The 12,971-nt window shown below is 38.5% G+C and overlaps 2 protein-coding genes across 4 annotated transcripts in view; one reads left to right on the forward strand and one right to left on the reverse strand.

The window, feature by feature from the left end:
- Positions 1–12,971, reverse strand: part of dock8 (dedicator of cytokinesis 8) — an 84,838-nt gene that overhangs the window by 38,291 nt on the left and 33,576 nt on the right. For all 3 annotated transcript variants that reach the window (XM_088630047.1, XM_088630046.1, XM_088630048.1), the window contains 6 exons: positions 12,030–12,179; positions 11,200–11,280; positions 10,393–10,552; positions 9,128–9,261; positions 8,631–8,724; positions 8,037–8,199 (listed from right to left, as the gene is read on the reverse strand). In XM_088630047.1, coding sequence (XP_088486173.1) covers positions 8,037–8,199; positions 8,631–8,724; positions 9,128–9,261; positions 10,393–10,552; positions 11,200–11,280; positions 12,030–12,179 — 782 coding nt within the window. The remainder of the gene's footprint in view (positions 1–8,036; positions 8,200–8,630; positions 8,725–9,127; positions 9,262–10,392; positions 10,553–11,199; positions 11,281–12,029; positions 12,180–12,971) is intronic.
- LOC148673502 (angiopoietin-related protein 3-like) lies at positions 2,071–4,147 on the forward strand. The gene is made up of 3 exons (XM_088630049.1): positions 2,071–2,643; positions 3,112–3,222; positions 3,988–4,147. Exons 1-3 carry the CDS (start codon positions 2,167–2,169, stop codon positions 4,015–4,017), a joined length of 618 nt encoding a protein of 205 aa, XP_088486175.1. The 5' UTR covers positions 2,071–2,166; the 3' UTR covers positions 4,018–4,147.

Consider the following 12,971-nt stretch of genomic DNA (forward strand, 5'->3'; position numbering starts at 1 on the left):
TGATTCAAAGTTTGAGCAGTTTTATGAATTGTGTGATGTAACGTTTCTCCACAACAGAGAAAACTTGAAATGTTCACTTAACTGAAACCTATGTTCCTTGGGTAATGTCCCATTCTCATGCCTTTTACAAATGAAGTATTAGGATCTCGATATGTTCCTCAACCTTTAAACAAGCAGTTAATTCTTCTATGTATAAAAAAACACAATTCATACTGAAACAACTCATTAGGGTCTAAGTTTTAATTTCTATTCTATCACAGGACACATACAGTTGGTTCAGAGGCACCAATTAACCAATTATCATCTTTGGAAAGTGAAAGCAAATTGGTGCACCCACAGGAAACACATATGTATAGAAGGGATACACAGGGATAATTTACAAACTCCTCACACAGGTCTCCCCCAATCCAGAATTGAACAGAGAACCCAAGAGCTGTCAAGCAGCAGTATTACCCACCATGCCCTTGCACCACCATCATTATCATCATCATCACTTTTCATTACTGTAAAACATTTCTTAATTGGGACATTTTATGCTTAGACCTAATCACAACAAGAGAGTACTTTGAACCTCTCCATTAGAAAAATGAATGTGTACAGTAGGAAACCTATCAAACCAACCACAAACATATTACATTGTGGTTTTAATGTTAATTCTCATTAAAAATCAGAAATTCATTACTGTTGAATTAATTTCTATATTATTTCTTCAAAGGGTGTTTTTTGCCAGGACTAATGAGTCTCAAAATGGTTTATAGCCCAGGGTAGTAGAAAAACATGCTCTTCAAGGTTCTGCACTGGTGTTTATTTCTGTCTTGTTGATGATATGCCAAGGAAGGAAAAGTTCAAGGAAACAACACAGGAATGCTTGGACTATGTTTGCTACAGCATGTCATCCCACAAACCTGTATCACTGTTAGGAATAGTTGCACACTTCAGAGCTCAATTGTATGACACTCAATGTTTACATAATTAGCATGGTATCTTTAAAGAAATAAGAGGTTTTGGTTTCTTGAAGTGATTGTGTTGTTCTAAACAGCAAAGGATTACATGATATGAAAGTAAATAAAATTAAAGAAAGACTTAAAAATCTGTAATTTATATAAAATAAAAGTACAACATAAGAACAAAGTTGCATTCTCTATTTCAGCAACCATGCCTAATACTGTAAAAGCACAACCACTGACAGCTGAACACAAACCAGTACACTCAGTCCAGAAGCCTTATCGCTCATTTGGGTCCTACAGAAGGTTTCCCTCTGGTGTTTAAACACAGAATTGTTTTTAAGATATTTTTGCTATCTACTGGCTTAAGAAATCACAGCTAGGAGTGGAATTCTATTCCAAATGCATAAAATTCTGAAATATTCTTGTTGTTATAATTATAAATATAAAGAAAGTTTGGACCTTTCAATAAACATAGTTCGTATGTTCGTATACAGTAGGTATGTTACCTGTGATCAGGCTTGCCAAAGTGCTTTACAGCAAATACCTTGGAACTGTAGTTTTCACGAGTGACTTCCAACACTGATGTGATTTGTACAGAGTTCCAAAAAAGACAAGAATATTTCATATTAAACACAGGCCATAAAAAATAAGGCATACCTATACCATATTTCATAGCAATCTACTGTCAAGTGGACTGTTCCTACATTTGGCATTAAATTGTCAATATCAAATATACAAGTAATAGGTTTATTCCATGCTGAAAAAAAGAAGAAAGAGAACACAACGGTTCGGCCGTGGAGCCTTCTCCAAGTGGAGCCTTCTTCTTGACACCTGAAGAAGGCTCCACGGCCGAAACGTTGTGTTCTCTTTTTTCTTTTTTTCAGCATGGAATAAACCTATTACTTGTTCCTTTGCAGCCTACGCTTGCTGACGCAGCTACCCACCTGAACTAATATAAAATATATCCAACCTAAACTTCCGGACCAGAAAACAGCAGTTTCAATTACACATCCAAAATCTAGTGATTATGAACAAACAAGTCGATATTTTGTTTGCATGCTAATGAGTTAATGGGCTGGCATTTAAAGGGTACTCCCTCTTGTTTTTGTCAGTCTCACGCCTCTTCACAGTTACACTCCATTCCCTTGTCCTGTCTCTGGAGCCCCCCCTCCCCCAGTCTTCACAAGGGAAAAGCAGAGTAAAAAAGACACAGGCAATAATGAAGACAAGCCACATCATTCAGTTGTGCTTTTGCTTTCCTGGCCTCTGCCCGGGTGACAAAAGCCCGGGACGAGACCCAGAAGAGCTTTTTGCCCCTCCTGAGCAAGCTGATATTCTTTCGCATGGTCTTCTGCAGCTAGCGTCAGCTCTGAGGGAAGAGACCATCTACAGCGGCGAACGCATGGAGAACATCGTTGACAGCCTGTCAGCCTTCAGCAAAACACTGTCAGAGCTGCGCACTAAGGGAGCCGCTGTACGCGAGTGGTGGGCGGATTTAAAGAGAGATGGCCAAGTGTTCACCGTCCAGCGTGAGATGTTACAAAAGAGTGCCGAAGAGCTCAGGCATCAATTTGACTCCCTGGAGGTCTATAAGGACGCCCTTGCCAAGAGACTGGCCATTGCAGAGAGGAAGGTGCAATGGACCTCACAACCCAGTCTGGGGCTACAGCAGCCTCTGAATCTGACTCTCCTCAAAGTAAGTGGGATAGTGTATTTTCACATTGGCAAACACATGTTCCTTCTTTGATGGTCCTGTTTCCATTTCCTATCTTCATTCTTAAAGGGATTTATTTCACATTAGACGCTTCAATCACAGAGCCAAATTTTTTTTTTAATCTAAATTTGGAAGGAAAAACTTACTTAAGGCAAACACCATCAAAAACGTGTCATTATCTATAGAGGCAAGCTTCCTGTCTATAAATTATAACAGGAAAGCCTTATTACACACCAAAAAAAAAATCGTTATAATTCAGGACTTTTTCAGTTCCTCCGTAGAGAGCTTTTGTTTTTTTTTATAGTTTGTCATGCAGTATTTAAAATAGAACAACACTGCACACCGCGTAACTACCATATAACTGACTGAAAATGTCCGATCAAGCTTTGTTACTAACATGCCTGGCAGTTCTGAAAATCCAGATCACTAACGTGATTCCGTTCTATCTAGTCTTCAGTAGAAGTCCAGTCAAGACTTCTCACTGAACTAGAAGCAGTGGCAGCGATTCAAGAAGAACAGATCAACCAGCAGGAGCAGCACATCGAAGCCATGCAGAACCAGGTCTGAAATGCTTTCTTAATCTTAAAGTGTTTTTTTAATATTCAGGGACATGTTCTCTCTAGAAAAAGATGTCCAATACTTCAATAAGTATTCCACGTCTTCCAATGTCCAATACTTCAATCATACAATAAAACATGACTCTTTACTGGTTGTGCCATAGTATCTGAAAATGTCAGTAGTTTTCAAAGAGAAAGTTTTGAAAGCATTCTTATCAATAAATGTCACAATTAATAATAAACAAACATTAAGAATCTTTACCAGTTCCTAACTCACTTGTGCACAGAAACCTTTGAGCAAGTTGCTTTTTGGACCTTTAGAAATGTCAAAATAAAAAAAATAATTTGAGATCTGTACAATAATATATCCAATGATACAAATAAAATACTACACAAACAGACAATTTTGACACTCGACGTTCCAATTCCAATTTAACATTTTATTTATACATATAGAATAAATTGAATAAATAACTGTCAAATAAGAATCCAATGTAACTATTGAGGTTTGAAGTCTTGTTAAGTGGGAATTGTGAGCAATCACTAAATTAGGATGATGGAATCATTAAACACCTTCACCATGGTGTAGACATCTCCCAGTAAATTTTAAAACAAGGCTTATAGTGACAACTAGCCATCTTAAGTTAGCACACAAACATTTTTATGACAACTTAAGAAACAGGAGGCTGCTCGCTGAACTAGAAGACAGAGCTGGACAATGCTGGACATGGCCCCTAATATTATTGTTTTATATATTACTGTCTTACAGGTTTCCAACTACAAGAAAAAAACAAACTGAAGAATACTCAAAGGCTAACTGGAAGGAATTCTACAGATGGGACAAGAATAGTGAGAGCAAGGCATATATTAACATTTAAAAACATAACACTAGGTACATAAACTCAATAAACCTGATTTTCCTCAATTTACACATTTTTGTACATTTTATTGATCTTATTGCTGCGTATCTCTTATTTTGAAGCATATTGGTGTGAAATTAAGTTAATTTCAGAAATTCTATTACAATTCTGGTATAGAAAATAAAGATCAGTGTCATAAAGATCAAGTGTAACTTTTGGATCTAGTTCAAGGATTTCCCAGTTATGTACTGTAGGATGAAAAATTCCTGATTTATGTCTGAAAGCCACTATCTAGTGTAAACAGTAGGTCTTGTGTAATGTTTTCTGCCAATTATGACAAAGGTTTTCTCACAAAGACCATGTAGACAACAAAGTTGCTCTTGGCACCTGGCTAATCAGTTGACCTTACATCTACATTCTCACAACTGAATAGAGTACTGTCTGCTTACTCTTCTGCATCAACGCTATCATAACCTGCGACAACACAAGCTATGCCCCTTTTTTCAGAAATCCAAATAATGAAAGGTCATGCGAGTTTAAGGAAAAAAATGCCAAGAGCTCTTGTGAAGGCTTATAACTTGTATCCAGCAGAAGTGTGGGACTCCACCTCAGTACACTAAGTCTTGCACCTTGTTTGCCAAGATAGGCTCTGGCTCCCCCGCAACCTGAATAGGAAGAAGTTGTTAGAAAACGGATGGACGGATGACTTTAATAGCTATCTACTTTGTCACTCTTGAATGGCCCCAGGGTGGTGTCGTGTGTCTAAGACTATTGCTCAGTGCAACAATACTGTATGAGAGGCCATTGTCCCATCCTGTTTCTCCAGCAGGTCCAGTGAGATAAGATAAGATCACTTTATTGGCCATATGCAATTTCTTGTATTAGGAATTTGTCTTTTCACAGACCCCAACTTGCTCTCCATGGGACACACAGACAGGGAGAGAAGCTTGGGGACAGAGCACAAGGTTAACAATTTGTACAGCACCCCTGGAGCAGTTGCAGCTCAGGGGCCCAACGGAGTAGGATTCCTCTGCTGGCCATAGGATTTGAACCAGCAACCTTCCAACCACAGGCGCAGATCCTTAGCCACAGAGCCACTGCACTGCCCATAAGGGTCAAGAAAATCTAAGCAACCAGCTGCTGCATACTGTACCACTCTCAAAGTGCTGATCAGGTCCGAACTTTGTGTGGTCCATTCAAGGGTGTTTCCACTGATACAGAGCTGCCTGTCAGAAGTGGGGGGCTTATACAGCTCCGCAGGGGTTAGGATAAACTGAGGTTAACTAGGAAAGACATTGCCATCCACATCTGTGAATATCTCTTTAAAAAAACCAAGGCACAGTACCACTCTGTAACTCAAGGATGGACGGTCCTGGTTCATTGTTCAGGTTTGCTTTCCAACTCAGCTCGGAACAGCTCATTATCAGTTCAATGGGGACAATGTCACCACTTTTCCCAGCTCAGGCGGGAGGAGCTGCTGCATTGAGGAGACCTACTTACTTAAGAAAACTTACAGACACACCAATCCTCGGGGCCAGGGACTGCCCTTCCCTGCTTTAGCTGAAACCCTAAACCAGGAAAATGTAAGTAAAAAGTGCCATCCACAGACGAAGAGCGCCAGTGCAGTGTTGTGTAAACAAGCATTCTTAAGCACGTGACATTTGTCAGGGACAGAAGTATGTTTTGAATTATGCAAAGGAGGAGGCAAAGGTTTATTCCGCGCTGAAAGGAAAAGAAAAGAGACACAACGTTTTGTGTCACACCTGAAGAAGGCTCCAAAGCCAAAACGATGTGTCTCTTTTATTTTCCTTTCATGGTGGAATAAACCTTTACCTGCTCCTTTTCAGTCTATGCATGCTGCCACAGCGACCTATTAGAATGTCTTAAATTTGGCCATGGTGTACACAGAGCTGACTGTATTTTATGATGTAGATAGGGTCTCTTTCAGAATCACCTACGCAGGTGTAAAAATAATTTGCCCCATAAGCCTATGGTAGTGACGTTTAGTCATTAGGCTTTGTTTCTCTTGGTCAAAGCAGACTAAACCATTCTATTTTTTAGAATATATCTCTTAAATTTCAAGCAAATTATTCTGTTAAATTATTTCTTTTAAATGACTGTTCTGCTATGTATGCCTACAGTTTTACATATTCATTCAACAACTACACTATAACAACCATGAGTTAAACTGGGCTAATGGCCTGGTTTATTTATCATCTACAAAAGAGACTGTCCACTCAAATGCATTCTGTTGCCATGATAACCTGTTTTCTGTGAGGCTGCCCTATGAACACACTAAGCCAAAGAGGTTGTCTTGAGAAGTCATTGTTTACCCTGTGGATTTATTCTAAAAATAGCTAAATTTATCCCAAAACAACTTGAGGGCATTACCACGGTTGTCATCCTCGACAAATAAACTTCTAATACATAAAATACATTTAATCTTAACCAATGTCTTACGAAAGCAATTTTAAAATAATATAACTAAGTACCTGTCATTTTAACTGCAATTATACAAAGACATTTAATGTTGTATTTTAACCCAATATACCGATCTTTAGCAAAATATTTTTTTATTCTGTATAGTTTTTCATTTTGCTGTTTTTACTACACCTAGAGTGGAATTTTACCTACAATGTAAATTAATATATTTTATGGAAATATCTTCCCAACAGTTGTTAAAATAAAAAACAAAAATGGAATCGAGTTTTCTTATTTTGTGTGGAGAGTTCTCTCAGTGTTAAAACACCATTCTGTTGCTTTTACTTATTTTGTTCTGTCAAAATTGTCAAATTCTTTTTCACAATAATTATCATTTAATTTTTTTTAATTCTGAAATGGCGCCATCGTATCTCTACACCAGGAATTCCGACTATCCTGGCTCAGTAAACAGGCCAGAAATATGCAGCCTACATCCCATGAAAACAGAAGAGAGAACTGTTGCTATTTTATATTTTATTGTGACTAGTTTTAAGCTAGAAACATTTGTGAGTGAATGACCTTAAACACTCAAGGCAGCAGCTTATTTTATTAAGGGTTACATAGCTATAATGCAAACAAAGGAGATTTCCAAATGTTCTCAGAGATCAACATGTTGCCTGTATATAATTTCTAAATGAAATATTTGCGCTGCCGCAAGTAACACTGCAACATGGGTGACAAACTGCCATCCTGAAATCTTCGCACATATGAACAGCATTGAAACCCAAAATGAGGCTGACTCACAATGTTAGTTCATCTTCCCCATACAAAGCTGCTGCTTTCTGTCTTGCTTAATAAGGCACCTTTACTCAGGTAACTCCAACAGGTTTGACCACAAAACATTTACAACATAATCCTATATCGCATCTGCCTCTAGCCATCACCAGAGATGATGTCCCATACATTAAACCTCATATTATTCACACATCCCAGCTCCTTCACTTTGCTCAGCTGGTTCCTGGATCCAATTGTCCAAGATTTTCACAGAGAACATTAGCCACCTGACCATATTAAAATACAGCTTCTGTTGATGTTTTAAGTCTCAAATTAAAAATGTACGTTTTCTATGACCTTAAATTCTTATCCTATTTCTTTAATTTCTCTAGTAAATGTGGTTTAAATTTATTTTCTTTACATATTGTATAATTTATGGAAAAATGCCTTGACAATGCACTGTATTGAAATGCACTATAATAAGAAGAAATATAAGAATATAAGTGATTGATTGATTGGTTGGTTGATCAATTGGTTGATTGGTTAATTGATTGATCAAAATCCCCTTCTCTCCATTTACAAGAACTGCTGATTGCACATCAAAATTAAATTATTATGGCAGTCTTCTTAAACCTGGTTCCAGTCTTAATCCGAATGAAGAAATAAACGTTTCATCAGTGTAGGTCAAGAAACTTGCTCTTCCCTTCCTTTTAAATAGCATCCAAGCAAGAAGACGCAGTGAAGAAAAAAACCTGTATCTCACCGGTACGTGGTGTGAGGAACAAAAACCTCCCGAGAAGGAAATTCCAGGATCTCCCTGACGGCGCGGACGTTCTTCTCGGCTGCAGGCCTTACAGCGATCAGCTCACTGGACAGACACGCTGGCATGGTGTCGGGGGCTGGAACCAGGTCCAGTTTAATACAGCCTTACACCAAGACAAAGAGTTGCATTAGTCGCAAATCCTGTGCATTCACAGCTTTCAGTGCGTTCAGAGTTTTCATAGTTTTCACCTAAGGGACCCACTCATATGACCCTGTAAATGATGTTGTTGTTTTTTACAAAAACAGAACAATGAAAAACAAAAAGAGAAAAAACAGGAAGGAAAGGGCAAGGGGAACTGAAGCCTATTATCAAATATCACACATTACAGAATGGAGTTTGTCAAATGCTGTAACGGACACATCCACTGCAGCCTATCATCAAAAGAGCGTCAGTACAGTTCTTACCTCTGGAGTCTCTAGAACACATCTCAACAATTTTGTTTGAAAATATTATCAGCCTCACATTTTCACAATAGTTACACCCCTACAAAATTGTTACCTTTTTGCTATCTAGCTTTTTGCTAGGATGACTTACCTGTCATTGTCTTGATTCGTCTCTGCAAGGTGGAGGATCTCTTAAGCTCACCCAGAAATTTGAACAAGTCTTCATCACTGAGCCGATCACCCTCCTGCAGAAAAAAATGACATGTATTTGCACATAATAATCAGCTAGTTGCAAAGTTGCAACATACGTTTCTTTGAGTGAGCATATCTGGGGTGCTAGCCGTGTGGAGTTTGTAAATTCTTCAAGTGTTCGATTGGGCTTCCTCAGGGTGCTCAAGTTTCCTCCCACAGTCCAAAGACATGCTGATAGGTTATCTAGCTTGTGGGGTAACTAGCGTGAGTCTGTCTGTGTTTGTGTAACTTATGTGGCCTGTGATGGACTGGCGTCCCATTCACTGTGTATCCTGCCGTGCGTCCATATAGACTCCAGCTCCACCACAACTCAGGGATACAAAGGTTATAAAATGGATGGATTTCATCGAGTTGGCAGGTCCTATTGATAACTGGTTCCAATAGGAAACGTCATACCTGTTTGCAAAAGGTGCTGATGGTTATGGTGGCTGGTTTGAAACCTGACAAGTTATAATGATCTTCGAGAGAGCTAAACCTCTCCGAGTTTCTTCTGTGTGGGACCGGGTTTCTTTTTTCTCCACCAGCTTTGCCTACAAAATCAGGAACACATTTTTTTTAATTTCCAGTTCTGTTCAGGTATACGCAATAAAACAGTTCCAATGTTCAAACAATCTGAAAATAGATATACAGACATAAGAGCTTCAAAGTAAGTTCATTAAAATGTTAGGTCAATCTGTTTGGTTTTGTTTTCATCGTGAGGCACTGGAATAGTAATATCTTCCACAATAAGCTGACTCCCTCATATCTCATTCCAACAAACAAAACAGAAGAGTCACAAAGAATGATGATTTTTTTATCATTTATTTTCTACAACTTTAGAGAGCACAGTCTAATATTTTTATTTGACAATTAATCCTTCGGAATGAGACCACCAGAACCTGTGTGAAAGAAGCATTCAAGAGCGAGTCTAATAGTGGTCTTTTAACACATATGATCTCTTAAAATATAGGGATCATCCATACATTTTAGTCACTGGTTAAGTACAGTGTTGACGTGAGATCTAACACATGTCCGTTAATTTATTTGGTCATTAACCATTATGCACAAAATATTAAACACTTTAAAGAAATTAAAATACATTGTGATGAAACATCATATAAATAAGTTATAAACTAATATCACTAGAAGAAGTAACTGGCAAATATTTAATTTTTGTCCATTTTCATTTGCCATTCTTTCCTATGTTCACTAACGTGAATTCTGTCATGTAAAGAAAAACACTTTGTTTTTCCTTCTCTTTGTTTATATTTATGGACAGTAGAGTTATTCTTCTATCAGAATAAAGACAGCCAATGAAAAAAGACACTTAAAAAGTGGTCACGTGGCTCAAAAGACCAGAGGTCACTTTTGTGAATTTAGAATATGAATATTGTCAGGAGGAATTTGTAGTGGTTATTAAACACAGGTGAGCACATGAGAAGGTTTTAACTGCATATTTTAACAAAAAAAAGTTTGCTTAAAAAAATCCACTTATTTGTTATTTTTTAATTTAAAGATATTAAGCATGTACAGTCTTCAACAAGGCATAAATTTGCAGCAAGGAGAAAACTTCCCAGTGAATATCTAAGATTCTAGCCACAAAACCTGGTAAAAGTAGTTTAGTCCTCAGAAATCAGAAATCTGTCTTTTTAAAATTATCATAAGCACTTCTGATTACTTACCATTCATACCCTCAGATTCTGCAGGATCTCTATCAATGGTGGCAGTACTGATCACATTCATAATGTTCACTGTGGCCCATGCAAAAGGCATTCTGTATTTTCCCAGTCTCTGGCAGAAGGATTCAGCTTGATTTTTTAGCTTCTCCAGCTTGTCCTTATTCTGAAAATAGAAATGATCATAAAAGCATAAGCCATTAAATAGTACTGTATGTCTTCCCTTCAGCGTTTTTGCATAACTGCCAGCCATGTTCATCTTATTAATGATAAAGCTCTATTGCAGATACAGAGTCTAGAGCAAGACCAGACATTAACACCTGCTGCTGTCTACTGCAATACATCTGATGGAAAGCACGCGACACAAGGAGGTTAACATATCAGTGCCAAAAGTAGCACACAAACCAGGATCTTCCAGGTAAAAAGCCTTTAACCTCAATCACAGGACCACTCAGCCTCATGAAAGGCTTGTTTTTTTCATACAATACATTCAGAACAAAAGATCGGTAAAATCACCAAAAGATTAAAACAATAAACTTTAAAATACTTTCATAACAAAAATGTGGAAACGGAACCTGTTCACACCTGCAGTGGTACGTGGCATTAATCAATGGTAATGCAAAATTACAAGAAATCTTATTTGTGTTTTGTCAAATCAGCTAGTTATCTTCATCTTCTGAACAAGCCAACCAACAAACAAGTGTAAAGCACAATGCTGTGGTTTGGTGACTTCACACTAGAGTATGAAATGGAAGTTTTAGAACTTAATGAAAATGATTAATGAAAATTGTTGCATTGCAGCACAAGCTTTACCTTCGCAGTGTCACTCTCTCTCATCACCATGTAGGGGTCTGCACACTCTCCAATCTCCCCCTGCTGGAGCACCTTCTCAATCTGAAACACAACACAACACAGTCACCTTTGAGCATCACACAGCTGGGGTCCAATGGCCTGTGCTTCTACTATCAAGGACTACCCAACCTGAGAAGCATAACAGATCCTGGAGTGCAGGACAAACACTAAATACCTATATCCCAAAAACAATTGCAACTGCTAACTGCTTTCTCTGCCTGAACACATGTTCAGGACCTTCTCCGTTTAAAGTAACAACTGTTTATTGCTTTCAGGATTACAATAATCTTGAAACTTGAGCCGCAGCACATAAATTTCATTACAGAGAGTTTGGTCTTTTCAGGTGACAGAAATCTCGGATTTTATTCCAAGTCTTAATGAATTCCAGCTGTGTCATTAGGGTTTAAAAGGTGAGGAATGCAATTTAAATTGCGACGCGCTCCACATTTTTTCACAGTATTTTGTGTACATAACAAAAAATATAATTCTGGAGAAGCAGCGATCCCCATCATAACCCAACCTGTCTCAAAATACTTGAATTACGTACAAAGTGGATCGATAGATTGACAGGAGCCCACTCTGTCACTGCTGAGACTGCAGGTGATGCAGAGATGAGTGTGTTACCTCCTGTAAGACTCTCCCAAGCAATACGAATTTTGTAAGCTAGTTTACTGCTCCTTGGCAGGTGTGGCGCCACACTGGCACGAAGCTGGGCTCATCTCATCAGTGTGCTTTGTGACTCGGGCGTGTCATTAATGTTCACACCAGTGGAGATTCATGGGAGGACACACCTTGATGACAAGGTAGATGTCTGGCGAGGGGTAGGTGATGGAGAAGATGGCCGATCTGGCCAGGCTGGCGGGGGAGATGTGAGGCGTGTGTGGGCGGAGGAACCCTCTCAGCTGGTCACAGTTCAGGTCGCAGTAAAAATTCTCCGAGATCTGAAACACAAAGTCTTGCCTGTCAAACTACAACAACAACAACAATAATTACTTTTATTTTTAAAGTATCTTTGCAAACCCAAGGACGTGTTGTATAGCGATACAGAAAAAGGCCCCCCAAAAAAGTACAATAAAAACTAAAAGAAAAAAAATATGCAAGAACATACAGGTTCGTAGAGCTAGAATGTAAAACAATCCAACACAGGCCCTAGTAAAAAGGTGAGTTTTGAGTTTGGATTTGAAGAGAGTCACAGAATATGTCTCTCGTGGAGTCAGAGGAAGGGGATTCCATAGCAAAGGAGCAGGGACAGAAAAGGCACAGTCACCAAAAGTCCGAGATTTAGTCTTAGGTACAGTGAGCAAAGGACCAGCCTCTACTACACGGAGCCTGTGAGGAGGAGAGTATACATGAAGGAGTTCAGAGATGTAAGATGGAGCCAGATTTTTTTAAAGCCCTAAAAGTCAGTAACAAGAATTACAATAGAAAAAGAACAGGCAGGAGTCTCTGAAACATGAGAATAATTAAGTTCTTCCACAGACTGATGGCTGCGGTTTAGTTCAACAGTTTCACTTATAGACTCTTGCCTGAGAGTCATGTCTAGGTGGGGTAATAAAATTTTGTAACAAACTTTTTAAACTTTAGGTGTTTTTACTGGTAACACAAAACCCTCAGTAATAAAAGCCACAGGAAACTGACAGAAATGTGAAACATTTTACTGTGGTGCTTTTTGTATCACTATTTACAAGTCTTATTTCCTTTTCCATGTAAACATCACTGTTTGACTATACTGT

Source organism: Lepisosteus platostomus, chromosome 4 (assembly GCF_059453375.1).
Source record: "Lepisosteus platostomus isolate fLepPlt1 chromosome 4, fLepPlt1.hap1, whole genome shotgun sequence".
In the NCBI taxonomy this organism is placed as follows: Eukaryota; Metazoa; Chordata; class Actinopteri; order Semionotiformes; family Lepisosteidae; genus Lepisosteus; species Lepisosteus platostomus.

Coding starts and splice junctions, on each gene's coding strand:
- LOC148673502 (XM_088630049.1), top strand. CDS start 2,167: ATGAAGACAAGCCACATCATTCAGTTGTGCTTTTGCTTTCCTGGCCTC. Junction 2,644..3,111: donor TGAATCTGACTCTCCTCAAA/GTAAGTGGGATA, acceptor CGTTCTATCTAG/TCTTCAGTAGAAGTCCAGTC. Junction 3,223..3,987: donor TCGAAGCCATGCAGAACCAG/GTCTGAAATGCT, acceptor ACTGTCTTACAG/GTTTCCAACTACAAGAAAAA.